Below are 19,652 nucleotides of genomic sequence, written 5' to 3'. Positions count from 1 at the left end.
TGGCGACATTAGAGATCACACAGCATATTAGATGATACTCCCAGACTCATACAAATTCTGAGCTTCAATAGCAAAGTTAAAAATGTCAAAAAAAGAAATAAATATGCTGTGTCTTGTAGACAAGAAATGAGATTGAGGAGAATTGAAGCAGGAAAGAAAGAAGGTAAGAAGAGTGTAAGAAAAGAGTCACGAGTTAAAGAAACATATCCATATTAGTGGTGATGAATCACCACTGAGAATTTTCTCAGAAGTAGAGAAATCAGAGGTCACGGTCACATACAGAGCAGCACCTCTGGTGCTTATGGGATACAGTGTCAGTGAGTCACCGACAAAGAAAAGAAGGCGGATTTGCATAATCGTTACACCTCACTGATGCACTGGTTAAACTAAAAAAATCTGAGAATTACATCAATTACATTAAGTATAGCTGTTTGTCTGTCTACCCATGTATGGTCCATCTATCTACTTGTGCATCAGTTGATATCAGTCTATCCTCTACCCACTACATTTTGATCATCATTACTGTGCAATATTTAATACGCGCATAAAATCCTTATTTATTCTTAAATATGTATATAGCGCCACAGAACTGTGCACCTAAAATACTTTTAGTTTCAGAGTTGTTAGGTTATCACTCCAGCCTCCCTGACCCATCTGTCATTTGCTCATTTTGAGGTTATCTTAGGCAAAGGCTGAGGTATTTTATTGTATGACAGCATTTTCGCATTTTCACAGGAGCACAGATGTCTTATCCGTACCCTACCTCGCTTATAAACCTTAGATGGTTCTATTAATAAAACTAGCAAAATTGCAGTAAAAAGTAAAATGTATGTTTTTTGTGACCATCTCAGTGTATTCAGTTTATTTTATTTACACTGATTCATGGACTCACATGTGTATATATTCCAGTACACACATGAACCTCAATGAATGCAAAGTTATGTTTATCCGCATTAGATGCTCTCTAAATTGGGTGTCAGTATTTTAAATCAAGTGCAGGGCAAAATATAATAAAAGAGGATTATTCAGGCATACCTCTGTAAACATATGTGAAACTCTTGAACTGTGAAGCAGCACGGAAATGCTGCTTTAACTGAGCTGCTAGAAAACACTCGCCTTCATCTATTCATAAATATCTGTATGTGAGCATCAGTGCGCCACAAGCAAGTCTAGAAACTAAGAGGAATGGCAGAACAACTGACAAGTGAGACATGAAAACCTTAACAATTTTACAATATCTTAACATAAAGATGGAAATTATTGTTATCCAATATTCTCTTCAATCCTGAGTCATAATGACATGTTATGACAGAAGTGACTGGCATTAATGGTATTTAGAGCAAAGCATATATAATATATATATGAACAAAACCACCAAACTCAACAGTCACTGTGCAGTCAGTGCTTTATGACTCAGTTGTCTGAAGGCACAGTTGGATGTTACATGTCAGAGTATCATGGCTGTGGCCTGGGAGGGAGAGATAGATGAGAAGAGGGGTGGGGGGCAGGTTCTCCCGGCTCCAACGCGACGTTGACAGACTGACTATCAAATTACCAATGTCAGGAATCAGTTCTGTAGAGGGCTCTGGAGGTGACACATACTAAGACACACAAGCCTCCTGACAGGCACAATATAAATATGCACAGTTCACATGTAAGTGGATGCATGTGAAATCCTAATAATCTGGATCCTCAGGTTGACACACACACACACACACACACACACACACACACACACACACACACACACACACACACACACACAAATGTAATGTAGACACACAAATGCAGAGATGTGCACTCAATTTTATGTGCACACATGTCAGTATATACACAGAGTGCAACATGCTGCCTCATTGTCAGCCCTGCTGTCAGCAACCGTTCACAGTAGCTGACATATGTTCCTCACTGCAGGATGTAGAGAGTCCAACACATACGAGCCCGCACGTGTCAGCTGAATGTTTGCAATATGCATCTAAGCTGACAAAAATCACGTCACAAGAGCAGTGTCCAAAAGCTGTTTAGCGCCCTGACCACCTCCTAGCCTAGACAGTTTATTCAAAATGTTCCACACTCGTATTCATCCTCATAAATGTCTTTCTTCCACTGCAATGTCTCCAGAGCAAGCCGCACCCAACACTAAAAGCTAATCTCCTGCACACTTTTGCAGGACCACTGGGGATAGAAATCTCTTTGATATCACTTCCCTCCTTTGTCAGGTTGGCATACATACACACACATACAATGGATGGATGGAGATTGATGGACCTGAGAATTAGAGTAGGCTTTCACAAAAGACAGCACAAATCAAATACACTGAACATAATATAAGAAAATGTATCTGTGTATTCCATACACCCTACTCAATCTGACCAAACTATATTTTTGACCATGTTCCTACAGTACAAAGAAAGGCATGGAGCAATTTAAACACAAATGTTTGGCTGTCTAAGCACTCACTACAATAACATAGTGCAGGGGTCCCCAATCCCAGTCCACGAGGGCTGGTGTTCCTGCAGGTTTTAGACACACACCTGGATCACATGATTAGTTCATTACCAGGCCTCTGGAGAACTTCAAGACATGTTGAGAAGGTAATTTCTCCATTTAAATCAGCTGCGATGGATCAAGGACACATTTAGAACCTGCAGGGACACCGGCCCTCGTGGACTGGGATTGGAGACCCCGACATAGTGTCTACCTACTGTAAGTAGTTTTATTACATTGTGAAAAAATAGTGTGAAAGACTTGACATAGTATGTAAAGGAAAAAAGAGAGATTACAGGGTTAATGAGATGAGTAATGTCTTGTAATATCTTGTTGATCAAAATTCAAAGTGACATGTTTATGCTGATGTGTTTGCATACCTGTGCACACATGTGGCAACTGTAAGATCTAACCTAGGGATGTCAAACGCATTTTGATTTATAGTTCATACAAACAGCTCCACTTGATCTCAAGTGGGCTGAACCACTAAAACAGTTGCATAATGAGCTACTTTCAGCTGCCCCCTTCTTCACACGGGCTCACCCCAGTGGGCAGCTCAGCATGTTTCATTTGGCAGATTTTTACACCAGATGCCCTTCCTGATCCAACCCCAAATTATACTCAAAATTCCCCTTCTTTACTGTACAAACACATGTTGATGTCTTGAGAAAATTTTCAAAATGTCTCATTTAATGCTTTAGATATAGTGGATTTACAAAGCCAAAAAAACCTTAAACCATAGTGTTTTGGAGAACAAAAACCACAATATTTTATTCATATTAATATATTGATGTAAGAATATGTATGTATTTTAATTCAAAATCTGTAATTATCAATAAATGTTCTGCAATTTTTCACTCTGCAAAGCTATATAGTGGGCTGCTCAGGACACTTTGTTGGGCCTTTTTTTGGGCTGCAAACCATATGTTTGACACCTCTGTACTCGCCCGCTACTCTGAGCACACTGAGGTGTCCCTACTGTGCAGTCTGTGTTAGTGACAGCGGGTCACTGCTAATCACCCAGTGGGTATAGAGTCATCATACCAGTGAGCAACATGCTGAAAGAGTGATGTAGGCACAGAGGGGTGGATGGAGGATAAAGAAAGAAAAGTCATGGAGGACAAACACAAGATACATTAGAGGATGAGATCACAGGAGGGCATGGTTACCTTCAGCTGTGAGGTAGAAACCACCTCTATGACTACGAGGACCACTGCTGCTTCTAAAAATAGCAGTCATACAGCAATACCATAAATGACTACAGTGCCACGCTCTGAGTTGATTATCTATTATGAGAAAAAGGAAATTAGTGTTTTAACCCAAAATATTAAATCTGGTATTCTAACGATTTAAAGCTTACACTCATAAGGAAACACAGATTAGATGAAATATACTGAAAATTTATTGGAAAAGAGGCTCACAGTAGTGGCAAATCATTTTAGCATCCCACTGTTAAGAAAAAAAGGGCATTATTCTCAGCCACAAATTGCTACTGGTGTGATGGAGGGACTGTGACTGCTCAACGAGGCCAGTCGATAAAGCCTTCACCTCACGATTCAGCATTCTGTGCAGGATCAGAAGGGGCGTTTCAACACATAAGGAGCTATTCATCAATGAGGCACACTCCTGATATCAGGGTCAGGCCTGAAGCACAAGGTCTGCTAGGGGTTAAAGCACCGCTAAAGTAGCACTGAAATCAAATGTCTTGTCTCCCAAGATGATAGCCAAATGCAATTTTCCATAAAGTATACATCAGGAAAGAGAGTCACAGGGTGAGATACACTGAGTAAGAAAATCAAATAAAGTAAGTAAATCTTTAAAAAAGCAGACATTAAGGTGACCACTGTAACATAAACTACGGGATCACCCAAATGCCTGGATTAGTCTAGCACTCAAGGCAGCTCAGCTAGACAGCTACATGGCACAAAATCTGCAGACGTATAGCAAACGTTTGCTGTTTGCACCTCCAAATCATCAGCTTTTCATCTTCACTTACATCAAACTCCTAATATAACGAGAAGACAACATACTGCATCCCAACTAAAAATGCAAGCTTTATCCAAATTCAAAAGCTGGCGAACAATGATGCAAAGTGGGTAGCAGCATGACTATGTCACATGATCTCAGAATGAGAAGTCACTGAGCTCCTTCCAAACCTCGTGCTATAATAAACCTTATGCACCAGGGAAGGCTAAAAATATGGGCTAGACAAGCTGACACACTGCATTTGCAGAAAGCTGCACTTCATTCAGAGCACCATCAATCACCCTTCAACAGTTGCTGATGCTTGTTGTCTGTGCTCTCTATGACATGTCCATGCACACTGGCATTCCTAAAAACGTTTACACATGCCCCAGAATGTGAGGTTTTCACTAGGGAAAAAAGAAACTAAATTCAATTACATGATAAGCTATTCCCCGATAGATGCTGGAAAAATGAATAATCTTACATTTTAAGATTAGCCGTTCATGTTGGTGTTAAGGACCACACATTCAGTAAGCATGCACCTGCTAATTAACAGTTTGGAAAAGACCCTGAAACCATGTTAAAATCACGAGAGACAAGACAGTAGGGAAAGTATGATGGCTATGTCATCATTTGTGTCATTTGTGAGATTTCTTGCAATAAAGATGACAGTTTTGAGCAGAAATATATATTAAAAGTATGAAAAGCAAAGTCTTCCCAAGCTTTATTATTGGGTCAAGATATAAGTTACCACTTTCATTATTTCAGAAGTTAAACTAACAGAGTAGATTTGTCTGCAGTTGTTTCTAAACCAGAAATATATCCAGTTTACACTAACATATACAGCAGCCACAGGGAGATGTGTAAGCTGATATAAGTATTACAATGCTTTATTTACAGTAGCAAGGGTTGTTTTGTCTTTATTGCCAGTGGGTGATGCAAATTACAGTGTAATCAATCACTTTAAACTTTTTGCACGCTCCCATGTGAGTGCCCTCTGAATGGCATTGGCGAAGAAGAAGCCTCAGTTAAACTGTAATTTTAATGTATGTTATGTGCATATTTAAAGGCCTGTGAGTTTTTCCTCTCACCTTGGCCTTCCCCATGGGATTGCTGATGTAGAGCTAGCAACACACACCCTGTCACCCTGTCCATCCGTCACACAGGCTTAAAACAGCTGAGTCAGTCTTGCTGCTTCATTACAATCAGGCCACGATCCACAAATATTTTAGCCTGTGCGCATTTTTGTGAGTCATAGATGCAAGATGGAGCACAACAGTGTCAAAAGTGTGTGTTTGAGGGAGGGAGGAAATCAATAATTTAAGTGTACTATTGCTGCATCATAGAGAGTAATATTCGGTTGTTTGGTGTGCTACTAAACCCTCCAGAGGAAGTTCAGAAAGAAGGGGGCAAATTCCAATATCCAGATCTTCCATTCATCATTATAGGGTCACACACACGGAGGCAGTGAGAGAGGCAACATAACTGCTAAAGGCACAAACCACCCAAAACAATCAAGCAGGTCATTCATAATAAGAGCTAATTAGAAACAGAAGGAAACAAGAAATGCACAAGGGAAAATATTAAAGCGAAATGAACATGTGCAGAGAACACTGGGAAAAAGCTGGAATGCTTGACTACAGGGAATAGCAAGACAGCCTGGCAGGGATCAAGGGAATTGCATGTATACACACAAACATGCACACCCAGTTGAGTAATTAGTCGATTGGACACAGGTGTGGCAGAAAGTGGAAGAAATGAAGCAAAAACAGGAAGTAGCGCAAAATAAAGAGAGACAAAGAATGTCATTAAAAAGAAAATGACAATCAATCAATTCAGAGCATCTTGCAAAGTCACAGGTGCCCACTTAACACCTTAACAGCTCAAAAACACAAAACATATGCTAGTGCATTGTGTAACATCTGATTAAATACGAATTTATGAAGTTGGATGTGATGCATCATTTCCGAGGAGGGTGCTTCAAAATTATAATGTTATATTCAAATAGATAAGCAGATGCAACTATATGAATTCTATTTAGATTATACGTTTCTGTGTACTTTATTTATTTATTTATGTATTTATTTAAGCTGAGCATTTAGGGAGTAAAAAAAACTCACTGTCAATATACTGCATATAGGCTAATATTATTCTTTATGTGCATGCATATAAAGAGAGTATGCTCAAGGTATGCTGAAGGGGAAAGGGATGGGGTTATTGTTTTTTTACACCTTCCAGCAATGTAAATTAAGAACCAGTTAGCAAATTATCATGAAAATGCTGCCTTACTCTACATCACCATCCCCTTAAACAGTCTAAAGAGTATTGTAAATAGTGGAGTCAGAGCTGCTATGATCTAGATATGTGATGGCACAATACGTGACTTATTTCAAGCCTCTTTTGCTGAAATTTTAATATTAGCACATATGTATATCAACACAATTGTTATCTACTACAATTGTCATTTTGGTCAGGCTTTACAATGAGTTCTTCTTTGGCTTTGCGGTTATTTTGTAAACAGGAAACGCGAAAGGTTGAAGGATTGAAATAGACAAAATAATAACCACTGCAGTGCCTTCATAGAGATTTCTGTCTATTCATCCGTTCCTGCTCACTCGATGCTAGGAAATCATATTTAATGACTCACAGGCTGTTCTGGCACAGGACCGTGTTAACATTTATTTATTTAGTGTTCTCATCCTCGATCCCAGACTGCTAATGGATACTTTTCTTATGGATGCGCAACCTTGTTGTTCACTAGAGTTGTTATAACAGGCAGCACAGATGTCAATGCTTTCACATGATAAATAAATTATAAGGTTGACTATTTGTATTGTAAGCAGTAATTATGGCATTTTCTAGCATTTGATTTTGCTGGACTTTTTTATGGGAGCATTGGTTGAGACACAAAATATTACAAACACAAAATATACAAATGACATGAGGAGAGTCTGTTTAGCTGACAGCAGCATGTAGGGGATTCCAGAGAGAGAGCTGTTTCTGAATTTTAGATATACAACCATTTGCCAGACTTTTGGGGAGGAAGACTACAGGAAGTGGATGACATCTTGCTTTCACTGCCATGTGTGTGCACTTTACTTTGATATACTCTATATTCTTTACTGACTTAGAGTAATATTTCCAAGGAGCAAAAAATTATTTTTAAAGTGGTCTTGAGCCATTGTTCACAATCATGAAACACAATCAATCATGGACTGGACTCCACAGAGCCCGAGCCTGAAAGCAGTATAGCATCATCTTGACAGAGATCAGAATCAAAGGCAGCCAACATCCAAAGAAGACTTTTGAATGTCCTTCAAGTGGTCTGGAGAACGATTCCTGAAAACTACTTAGAGAAATTACAAGAAAACTGCCCAGGAGAGTTCAGGCTGTGCTGAAGAATAACAATAAACTCTGTTTTGGCCTTACCATGTTTGGACGTTTCAATAAATCACTGAACCCATTTCCCATTTGCCCAACAAAATATAAAGAAATGAGATGTGGCTCAAGATTTTTGTACTGTATTGGGGTTGTTTCTCTGTTAGCTTTATATTTTGAAATTGAGCAATAAATGTCTGGAATTTAAGATTAAAGGCACAACAAAATCTAATCACACAGCTGAGAGGATAAAAGGTGCAATATTATCAGCCTTGTTTTTTGTTGTCTGTAGTGACTTCTGTAGTCAAGTTATGCAACAAAAATTTGTCTACTTAGCTTTACGGTTAAAGTCATTCATTTCACTGTATATTCTTATTTTCAATCATTGAAAACTACAGAAAAAAAATCAGGAGTAAGCGTTCTAAAAAGACAACCAAGAGCACAGCTATGAGACAGGATGGAAGAGGGTGGGGAAATCATATATGGAGAGAGAGGTAGAGTAGAAGGTGAACAGGATAAGATGGGAAGTTGTAGAGAAACAGATGCAACATGAAGCAAACAAGAATAAGCAGAGAAACCGAAAGATATCTAACGCAGGAAAGCACTGATGAACAGATGGATGAACGAACAGTTGCTACAGTTCCCCTCCTCCCATCTAGAGTTTAAAATTGAATTAGCAATGAAGTATTTATACAAATGCGGTGTGGGTTTTCCAACTCAATGCCTTTGAGTACAGCAGACAGCGGAGGATAGTGCAGGGAAACAAAGAGCAGTGTTGATAAGTGTCCTACGTCCATATTAGGGACTTGATGATATGCTTAAAGTCAGAAATACGGGATTCCTCACTGGGGGAGAGGAAGGAAAAAAAGAATTATAGCTCTAGAGGGGGGAATGGCTGAGGGCTGACAAGGATTTAAAGCTGACTGTGGAGAAACACTCTCAGTTTGTTTCTAGCTGTCTCCCCCAGCTATCTCCTTCCCAGCCCAGCTGCCATCAGTGGGTGCTGATGCAAGCTCTCTGATCAGAGAGTGTGAAGTGATATCAGTGAATGAATGGCAGCTGGTTCTGTCAGGGATGCACTGGAAACTGCTGATGTAATATTTCAGCTCTTTTTCTGGTAGTTTCACACCTTGAAAACCAATAGTGTTTACAGTAAGTAAACTTGTTTTTAATGTGTTCAGGAGTGCTGCCCACCAGCCATGATTGGTTGTTGACTGATGAGGCTGAAGAGAGAGAGGAGCCATTCCACCTGACATCAGACAGCAATCCCAGATACACATGACACCCCTTCTCATCATGCACACACACACCACACGAACACACAAAGCAATTATGTCACCACCACCACAAATTCCCACAAAATGAAAAAAGCATTTGTTCATTCCATTTGGAATGATGTGTTTTTAACCATACTACACGAAATACAGCTGGTGCCCCAAAACAGCATGACATGTTTTGGTTACTTCAAAGATCTACTTCAAAGAAAATAATGTGACCATAGACAGCAAGAAGTCTTGAACAGCTTTGGCAATGACCTAAAATCTTCTGTTTTTATAACAGGTGCAGTTAAAACATGGTAGATTAACACTTGGCTACTTTTAATAGCTATGTTATTGGTTGTGTACATCAGTTGTTTCTTATTAGATTCATTATTTATCAGTTCTAGCTTTGCTCAGGGAATTAATCACATCCACATAAAACCCACGACTTTATTTCACCACCTTTCAAATGTCAAGCAGTTTTGTTCCACTTTGGTAGCTGTTTCAATCACTCACGACAAAGTTTAGGAACATTTAACTGGTGCTTTGCATCACTAAGGCTTTTTTCATCTTTACACTGCTATAAGTGTCCACCTTGTCCACCATGAACCATTCTCCTTGGTCTCTTATGGTTATATCGATGGTAGTCTCTTCCTGTGTTCAAACCTTAAAATCATTCTCACAACAGTTTGGAGCTTGTGAGAAATGTACATTTGCACAAGAATTTTAAATATATAAGAAATACTGAAAATATCTCCACCATCATCACTATATACAGTTATTTCTTTCTGATCAAGCATTATGTGCATTAGCTAGCACGTGCACTGTAAAGTGTCTTTAGGTCAGCGAAGGAAAGTGATGGAGTCAGGGCGTGCCTGAGAGTGGCTGCTTCAGTGCATTAGTGGGCTCCTGCGAGCCACATGATCCATGCAGACCTTCAGGAGCAGTAATTCCATTACATAATGCCCAGCTATAGCTCTAAGTGTGTGTGAATGTGTGTGTGGCATTGTGCCACTCTGCATCACTTTCACTTTTCCTCTAATTATTCTTTGTAATTGGCTGTCCTCACACGATTTCACTAATGAACTATGATGATGTAAATGCATCATGAGCATTAGGTATGCATGTAGGTAGGTCAGCTGTAACAATTCGATCAGTAGATGTTGTGTTGTATATTTTAGATGTAACTTTTGATTTAAACTAGAAGTTAGTGGAATGCAAGTCTTGTTTCATAAAAAATCTAGACGCCAACAGCTCTCTAACTCATGTTATTGATTTAGTTTAATGAGTTCAGTTGTGTTGTGAGTTGAAATTATAATCATCACACATCCTAATGCAGGCAGGACCAAATACAGCCAGTTTGGGAGTAAAAATCAATCAACAAGGTTTTTCCCCCCGGGATTTTGTGCCTAGGGCACAAGTTAGATTTCCCATCACCAACCAAAGCATATCCTCGTCCATCACCTCATCTCTTCATCATCCCACCACATGCAGTGTCAAACCTTAATCACTATGGCAACATCCATCACTTCTGACCGCTGGTAGGATGACCTCAGGGTCACATTAAATTTTGCCAAAAGATCTACAGCTGTTACCCCTCGCACTGCATACTTCACATTGGGTGGCCTTGTTAACTATGATGATGGATGCGCTGATTAACAGATTCAGGCCGGCAGATGAGCTGTGACACTTGAGGGATTCACATAAAATCAGACTACAGATTGATCAACACAATGTCAAAATGCAACTGGCCATACCTTTAACTGCAATGTGGCAACTGTGTTATGATACTTTTTTTCCTATTCATGCACTAAAGCATTAAATCCATAAATCCAAGTACCTGAATTCAAGATAAACAGCCACTGAAGATTCACAATACTTGAGCAAAATGATTCTGATATTTATCAAAGGTGTCTGACAAGGAGCACTCATCTAAAATCAGTTTGATCTCCAGATCAAAATACGCACCAGTCAAACTGAGTACAAGATAAGCCCTCAGAGAGATCCGATAAATATCGGCCATCATGCTTCTGTTCTGGAATCATGTTTGAGCAGGTATGCATCTGGGGTAACATCAGACACAGTACTGAGCACGGAGCAGGTGCTCAGTTAGAACACGGTAGAGGTGTGCAGATAGATGGGTAGCTGGTCTCAGATGCAGTGTAATCCTAGGCTGCCTGGTAAATATAGCCTGCGGATGCTTAGGGCTGGGCAAAGTGCTGCTTTGCTTTGCTCTGCTTGACCTTGGCTTATCCTGCCTTCCCATTTCTCAAAGGGGATGGAAAGGCGTCAGACCACTAGGGATAGGACAAAATATTGATACAACAATCCATAGCATCAGTTCAATGACACCAGATATCTATATTTTTATTAAAACATGCAAGCACTGCAGATTTTCCTGTCGGGTCGACTTGTCCGATTCACTTCATCACTATTGGTGGTGGCCCTTACCAAAGGAATGAAGGTAAAGTCACAAGAAAATGGCTATAGATTAACTCAATTAAACTTAGTCTCTTTGTGGCAAATTAATTACAATCAATCTACAATTGCGGGGAATGCTATAACTGTAACTGTACTAACAATGGACTATTTACAGTTTTATGAGATCCAGATATTACTAATGATATGTTATTGAAAACTCTGCATCCCTAATGTAAATAAGTGATAAACACAATGGATGGATGGATGTTAGACATGCATAGAGATTAATGTGCATCTATCGACACAACAACACATGTACTTTATGCTTTCACATGTGTCATCTTCTGGGCTTCCTGCAGTTTTACTGTAAGTTGTCTGGCCTGAAGTAAATCCATATAAATCAATATGTTCATAGAGTTCAAAGTGGAGTAATGGCTAAGGCCTTTGTGAATGATTTGGTGTGATTAGGTTGCTTTCTTGCAGACTGGATAAAAGCACTTCTCCTGTTCACTGCATTCATCCAACTTTTTGGCTGGCAAAAACCAGCCAGACAAGGATACATTTTCCCCATCTAAAATATTTGGATGAAATTATTTTTGCAGATGTAAAACTTCTAATTACCAAAGTTAGGCATCACTAAGAAGAATTTCTAGTGTCATTATCCCATGGGTTATCTTGTAAAAATGGAAGAGTGGCAAAGAAAGTGAGTAGAGAGATGGAAGACAGCTTTGGCTAATTAGTGTTGGGTGTCCATAAGGTTACATAAAAGTGAAATGAGATACCCCGAAGGCCTGACATGTAACACACACACACACACACACACACACAAACTGTATGTGCTCACATGTGCACAAATAAAGCTCTTTTGGAAAACAGGAGTAAAAGGCACACAAAAGACACACAGTATCCATTAAAAGGTATCTAGATTCATTGTATTAAGTGCAGGCCTGAAGGAAGCAGGGACATGCACAGACCTGAGGAGCTTTGTGTTGAGCTACTAGAGTAAAAGGGTTTCACATAACAGATTGGTTACAGAAAATGAGCAAAAAGTGCAATTTGAAGAAGGACAAGCATAACCATGTACTGCCTAAATCGCATTACTCCACTCTTAGCATTTGTTGTGCTAATAATAAAGGCATATAATTATGTACCCTATTAAAGAATAGGTATATATCATGCACTAAAACTATTAGACACGTACTAAGCAGGACTTCAAATGTTTGATACTGCAATTCATGAGCTATCCTTTTACCAGTGGCCAGAAATGACTGTATCTTTGCCAAGCTTTACTGTGTAATGTGTTCTCCACTTTTGCATGCTTGTACCTCTTTTCCACAGCAAGGGCTTAATGTGAAAAATGCCACCTTATATTCAAGTGTAGAATTTGAGCAACAGTGAGTTAGAAGAATTTAGAGAAACAATTTTAAAAAGTAATAAAGAAAATATAAACAACACAAAGCAAAACGCAAAAGAACTAACCTCACAAGTGTGTAATGATCATGGAAATACAGTCATCTTGTTGATGGCATGATTTAAAGAAAAATCTAATAGGGCACATTTAATGTCTAGATGTAAGATTTCAAGAGGTCAAAACTGAATTTTCTGCAAGCAATCATTTATGTCATAAGAAGATCTACCTTGTAAAACATTCATTTATAATTTAAGATGCTCACGCAATGCAGTTTGGTTGTATTGAGTCTGTCACACATAATTCAATCATTATTTTTGCTGATATATTTTGGACTCACTCACTTGGTAATTAAGATGTGCAGAAATCATTAACAGTCATGCGAGTATTATGAATAGTAAAGAGCACACGATTATTTCAGCTAGGTTAATGTTTTTCCAATCTAATCTGATAAAAGTGTTTTGCATGAACATGTCAACACTTTTCCAATACAATCAAACTAAAATCTGTATTTAGAACATATAAGCATATTCAGTGATTCAAAGACATTTCTACACTTAGTGTTTAGTTATTTAGTTTCCCGAAATGTACATGACAGAAGTCTGTTCAAAAACTACTGGGCAGTTGTAACGCATGTACCTTAGCCAGCTACTTCCTTTGCAGACTCCCTAACTGGATTACTGTCCAGTCTGTCCATAGCTGTGATAGGATCTCTGTTGGCACTGTAGTGGATAACCTTTGTGCGAGGGGAGGAATAGGGATGAGAGATGCCATCCTGCCGAGTTTGATTTACATCGAATGAGGCCAATTAAAATCCCAAGAACATTAAGGCCTGCCTGTGCCTGATCTTCCTTCCTTCATGTCTTCAGAGATTATAGCAAAAGAGGAAATAAGACAGATACAGATAGTGACATATATTGATGTGGCATGGGTGATTGTTGAGGTAAAGGTGAGAGGGAAAGGCCAAACGGCCTATGAAATCCAGCAGACTACAGTAACACTTATGTTGTACATAGTCTAAAAGAACAGTCAATTCAACCATTTTATGTTCTCTACAAATAATTAAATGCAAATAATGATTCTAAATCCTTTTCAACATCTTTCATTTTTAGTTTTAAACAAATTGAAGCACTGTTTTTATACAACTCCTGTTGAAAAGTATTCATAAGAGTAGTATTGTAAAGGACCAGGCTTCACTTTTTTGGGGAGCGGGGGGAGGGGGGGGGGTTTGCCACATCTCCACTATACTACACAATCCTTTGCACACTCTGATTTCCATATTAGGTTTTCACTCACAATGTATGAAACAGCAGAAGTTGTCTTATATTTGACGATAATTATGAATATATTATAGCATTAATAAGGAGGACATTGCACAAACCTGGAAGGGTTTGTCTGATGTGTTTTATTAAAAACAATATATAAATGACAACTAAAAGTCTTTGAATTAGGCTTATTCTGCAGTATATACACAAAAGCACTGGGCCACACCTATTAATTCAGGTTTTTTCTGTCCCATTGCTACATTGTGGCAATGAAGCTCTTAGCCGTGCATTCTATCTTTACAAATATTTTTAAAAGAGCTCACTGAATTTGAGTGTGGAACTATAATAGGATGCCACCAATGCAAGTTGATTTATGAGATTTATTCCCTCCTAGATATTCAGTGATTAAATGTGAACAGTATATTCACAAAGTGGAAGTGTTTAGGGTGTTTAGATGGCAGACCACATAAAGCTACAGAGTGGGGTTGTCAACATCACACATCACAATCATTCCTCGGTTCTTACACTCCTCACATCACTAAGAACACCTCTATTGAGTCGGGCTAGCTAGCTACTGCTAATTAGCTCTTTTGCCTGCCGACTCGAAAAGAGTTTACGATCACCAGTAGTGTAGTCCACATGTGGACTAATTTCCATGTTTCCAAGCATTTTTTTACTTGCATTTAGATATGAGTACCAAACCAAAGCAAGTGAAGAAGAAATCTTCTATTCGCCCATGTCCTTACGGAAGTGGTTTCTCTTTGCATGATGAAGACCAGCACGAAGCATGTCCGATCTGCTTGGGGACTGTCCATGCTAGGAGAGCACTGACTAAGCCAGAAACCTGTGTTTTCTTGCCAGCATTCAAGACTAGAAAAACAAGTGATGTTTGTGGAAAAGGACCAGAAAAGACTGATGTTGAACAGCATGACCTTCTTCTACTAAGGAGTGTCCATTCAATGAACCCAAGACTAGTTGGGCTTACCACCTGGAGTATGTTGATGCTCGTTTTATGAGGTTGTGAAGTCACTGGCTAGCTACAGCTTGAGCTGTTTCACCATACAGGCAAGAAGCTGCGGCTAGGATCCTGTACTGGCTCAGAAAAAAACATACCTGCCCATATTCCCTGATTTTGTCTGTGAGCTAACAGCTTCATGACGCTAACCACTGTCTACCTGCATTACTGTGAACAGCTATGGACCATTTCTGGAGCTGGGCAATGCAGAGAAAGCTGGCTTAGTTAATCCACTGTCTAAACCTTTCCGGGAACCACACTTGGCTGCTCATCTGGCCCCATCTCACAACCATGGTGTAATAGGCTTCTTAATTCTTCTAAGTACAGCATATTCACTGTATCTCAGCTTTATGGATATCAGATATATCGGGCTCACACTTTGTCACCTTGCAATGCACCTGCTGGAGTTCAAGTCACTGGTTCACTTTGACAGCCCCCTGGCACCTCTCCTTAATGACATCAGAGGAACCATGCATTGCATTCTCTGTGGGCCCTGCTGTACATCAGTACCCCTATGCCCTTTGAGGGCCTTAAGAGTAGGACAACAGCAGCATCTGGCTGAACCTCTCTCATGTCCTGGATAGAAAAACGACCATCCACTTGGATCAATCGGTGTCTGCTGAGGGTTTATGTGTGCCATCACTTGTTGACATTCTGTTATCTATCCCCAAGAGAGCATGGCAGGTGAGAGCCCAGTCTCAAAGTTGAGTTCCGCACCAACTGGTCTGGAGCAAAGAGCAAAGAAATGAGATTCCTAGGAGTAGGAAGCCTCAGTCCTTCTAGCTGTGGAGCTTGGACATATCTCTCATCTGTTACCAACCAAGACACACCACCTAAGTTCTGTTCAGGTTGTCAGTCCAAGCAGGTGCAGCACTTTCCATACGCAGTCTGGTCGCAGTCTAGGGCTTCATGCAGCAGAAAACTGCATGGTCATAAATAGTAAACCTTTTAGCAATGTTACCAGAACCGACATGTTCTCCTATTCCAGTCCTCTATTGCAGATCTTTTTGACATTCCTTGGGAGCTGTTATATCTTCTTTCTTCTTTAATAATTAAAGTATATTTGGTCAGTCATATCGACTTTGACAGGTTGATTCCAGGTGTAAATCTTCTGGCCACGAATTCTTTTGAAAGGGGTCCACCACCTGAGATCTGTAGTTAGGCATCACCAGCATCACCTATGAAGCTTCTTTCATATAAGACTATTGTTTCTCAGGTTAGTTTCTACAAAATGAGTGAGTGACCTTCATACATTGTGAATTCTTTTGCAGACAGTTCTCTCGTGTTGGCTTCATGGTCAGTATGCTCAAATGAGGGATTTTTATTCCTTCAGATTATTACTACAATTCTGGTTACAGTTACTTCTGAGTTTTTGCTTTCCCCTCCTTTTGCATCTGAGGAGCTGCATTCCCTGTATCTGGAGCGTGTACTATGTACCTAAATTCACCGCACTCAGAATGTGTGTTTATGTGACCAGTTGTTTGTGTGCCTTGCTAATCCCACCAAAGGTAAAGCTCTCTGTCTGAACAGAGGGTCTCCCACAGGCTAGTGGAGGCTATGTTTCTAGCTTACAGCAACAAAGCTCTCTCTTTGCCTCAGAGTGTAAGAACACATTTCATCAGGGGAATGAGAACCTCATGGGTACTATTTAAAGGGGTGTCTGTAAATGATATATGCTTTGGCTAGCTGATCATCGCCACACACTCTGGTGGCTCATTATGTCCTTCCTGCTGGGTCTTCTATGAACTAGGGTGACGGTGGACCAGCCACAGTTTGGTGGCTGTTCTGTAGGGTGTGTATATGTATGTCCTATACTGTATGTGTATTACTATATGTAGAATAGAATAATCCTTTAATTGTCTCACAAGGGGAAATGTGTGAAACCGAACAAAGTATTATGACGTTAACTTGTATTCCCTGAAGGAGAGGCCTGAGGTAAAACACCAAGCTGGGGTGTCATTTTGCAGAACAATCCATATGTTTATCCTATGTAAGTACATTTATATAGGTTGTCACTATATCACATAAATTGACACTTCAACACATCACCATGTTTATGCCATTTACCCATTCCAATATTCATTCAATACCATTAAGAAAAACTAAACCAGCAAAATAAGCTGATCACACAATTAAAATATTTTGTACAGCTTCAGAAACTACACATACTTCCATTCAGAAGAATCAGTTTCATACTTAAAATAATATTAAATAATTGTATTATTTAATATTGTGTTTCTGTCTGTTTGCCAAATCTATTTTCCCTGCTTCACACTCTGTCTCTCACATACACACACACACAACACACAGCTCTTGTGCAGTGAATACGCAAAGACCTTTACATTTTCCAGGAACTTTACATTACAGAAATATTGAAAGAGGGAGAGAAAACTTGCATACTGCATAATATTAAATACAAAGGCTATGATCATGGAATAATGTTATCAGATGTAGAAATGGATAAAAAAAAATGTAATTATTCAATAAACACCTCTAAAATGTAATATGTGTTTCCATAAATCATTTCACCGCTGCCAAGCATGAGTGCAAGGAGGCACAACCCCAATAAAATCTGCACCCAGTGGCACAGCGAGAGCAGAAGAGTCCAGGAGAGAAGTGAAAGGGAGTGAATGAGTGCTCTCGTGCCTAAAGGATGATATTCTGTGTGCACACTTTGTCACATGAAAAATATTCAATTTTGTAAACCAAAAATATAAATCATCCCCATCAATCTCTCCTTTGAACATTACACGGAGCACAAACATGCCCCAAAAGATACACAGATGCATTAAAATTGCATCTATTATTAGAGTGTACCTCCATTTTCCCCCTCCATTTTACATTTCCTCCAATGAAAAAAACAAAACAAAAAAACTGTAATATGGGGGAAGACACCAAATCTAAAGGAGCGAGTAGAGTATGTAAACCATGTAAGTGGTGACAAAAATCTGCATTAAAATATAAGCTTGGGCAGTACCTCTAACTTGCATTTCCTTCAAATACATATAGTGCACACACTGTAAGGCTGAAATCCCCTAAAACGCATGTCGTGAAAGAAAAACAAAAAGACAGCTCGTGTTATTTGACCCGCAGCGCATATTATTCACACCTATAGTGGCATAACAGTCATCGTAAGCCTAATTTTCTTTCCCCATGGTTAAATATCTGACAGAGCTGACACAACCTGTACCAGAGCATATGTGCTTGACTGGCTAGCCTACACTCACACACACATACACACACAGGCACACGTACCAGCTGAGGCCATAAGACCAACTGTGTAATTATACATGTGTAATTGCACCCTAACCAATCAAGCACAGTGAGAGAGAAAGACTGCTGGAGATAGAGAAAGGCAGGTGGATGTAAGAATAACTGCCATTTCCCCTGTCTCTTGAGATAATCAGCCATACCTTGCGCCTGCGGTCCCTGGATCGATTCCTCTTTTTTATCTTTTCCTCCTCCTTCTCCCTCTGCTCCTGGGCGGCGGCCTCCGCAAGGTCCTTGGTCTTGCGGAGCTGCTTGGCGGCTTGCGCCATGGTGCCGCTGCTACTGTTGCTGCTGCTCCAGTCACGGTCGCTCCAGCCCTCCTCCTGTTTGCACTACCACCAGTCGTCCCGGTTTCCTCTTCCTGTGTCCCTCTGTCCCCCGAGCCCCGTCACTTACTACCTCTTCTCTGGTGGCCACCACGACATGTGTGTGTATGAGGCAAGCACGAGGAGCGTCTGTGTCCAAATATTTGTGTGTGTGTGTGTGTGTGTGTATGTCTTGTGGCTGTTGATGGTAGAGCAGCCACAACACAGCCTCCAGCAGCCACAAAGAAAGATGCTACAGCTAGTGGTGCTGATGTTGCTTCTTATGCCGTGGCTGCTACTCAACCAGTCTGCTAGCACTGCACTGAATTGCCTCCCCTCCCCCTTTCTTTCTCTCCTACCTTCCTCCCTTCTCTCCTCCCTCTGCTTGCAGAGACCAGTCACGCAGTTCTGTGTACAGCACTGTAGGGATCCTGCTGCAGAGCTCCCTCGTTTTATCTGTCAGATGCCCTCCTCTTCCTGCTGCTCTGCATCTTTCTCCAGTTTTCTTCTCTGTTAAAGGTTTTTCTTTTTCAGAATAGCTTTTTTTGCATAAGTGAGGTACAAAAGATGAGGGCGCTAAAGCTGCTGAATGCCTTCAAATAATTTTTTTCTCACGTCTTTCTTCCCTCTCTCTGCCAATAGCTTTTCTATGGCACCTCCCTCCTGGAAACAGACAGGGAAGAAGAACAGAAGTGAGAATAATGGGAGCTTGTGAAACAGAAACGGGTTTCTAATATGCAGCATCATGCTTTTACGATGAGTCTTTGCACAGCTTGGCCAAAAGTCGATTTTAAGGTGGCATGGAAACAGTATGCCGTGTGATAAGTATTAGACCTGCGTGTTTCTCTCATGTTTTGTCAGAAGCAGAACAGAAGAAAA

The 19,652-nt window shown here is 40.0% G+C and overlaps 1 protein-coding gene across 10 annotated transcripts in view; it reads right to left on the bottom strand.

Moving 5' to 3' along the window:
• Positions 1–19,435, bottom strand: part of ank1b (ankyrin 1, erythrocytic b) — a 74,918-nt gene extending 55,483 nt beyond the window's left edge. For 3 of the 10 annotated variants that reach the window (XM_085166028.1, XM_085166029.1, XM_085166031.1), the window contains exon 1: positions 18,612–19,412. In XM_085166028.1, the coding sequence (XP_085022154.1) occupies positions 18,612–18,737 (126 nt within the window). In that variant the 5' untranslated portion in view covers positions 18,738–19,412. Of the gene's footprint in view, positions 1–18,611 lie in introns of all 10 variants that reach the window. The other 7 variants (XM_085166030.1, XM_085166032.1, XM_085166027.1 and 4 more) reach the window with 6 other exon arrangements.
• Positions 19,436–19,652: the final 217 nt, after the last annotated feature.

This window comes from Neolamprologus multifasciatus, chromosome 7 (genome assembly GCF_963576455.1).
Source record: "Neolamprologus multifasciatus chromosome 7, fNeoMul1.2, whole genome shotgun sequence".
Lineage (NCBI taxonomy): Eukaryota > Metazoa > Chordata > Actinopteri > Cichliformes > Cichlidae > Neolamprologus > Neolamprologus multifasciatus.
Note: the sequence above shows the minus strand (reverse complement) of the source record. Positions and strands in the feature narration are given on the sequence as shown.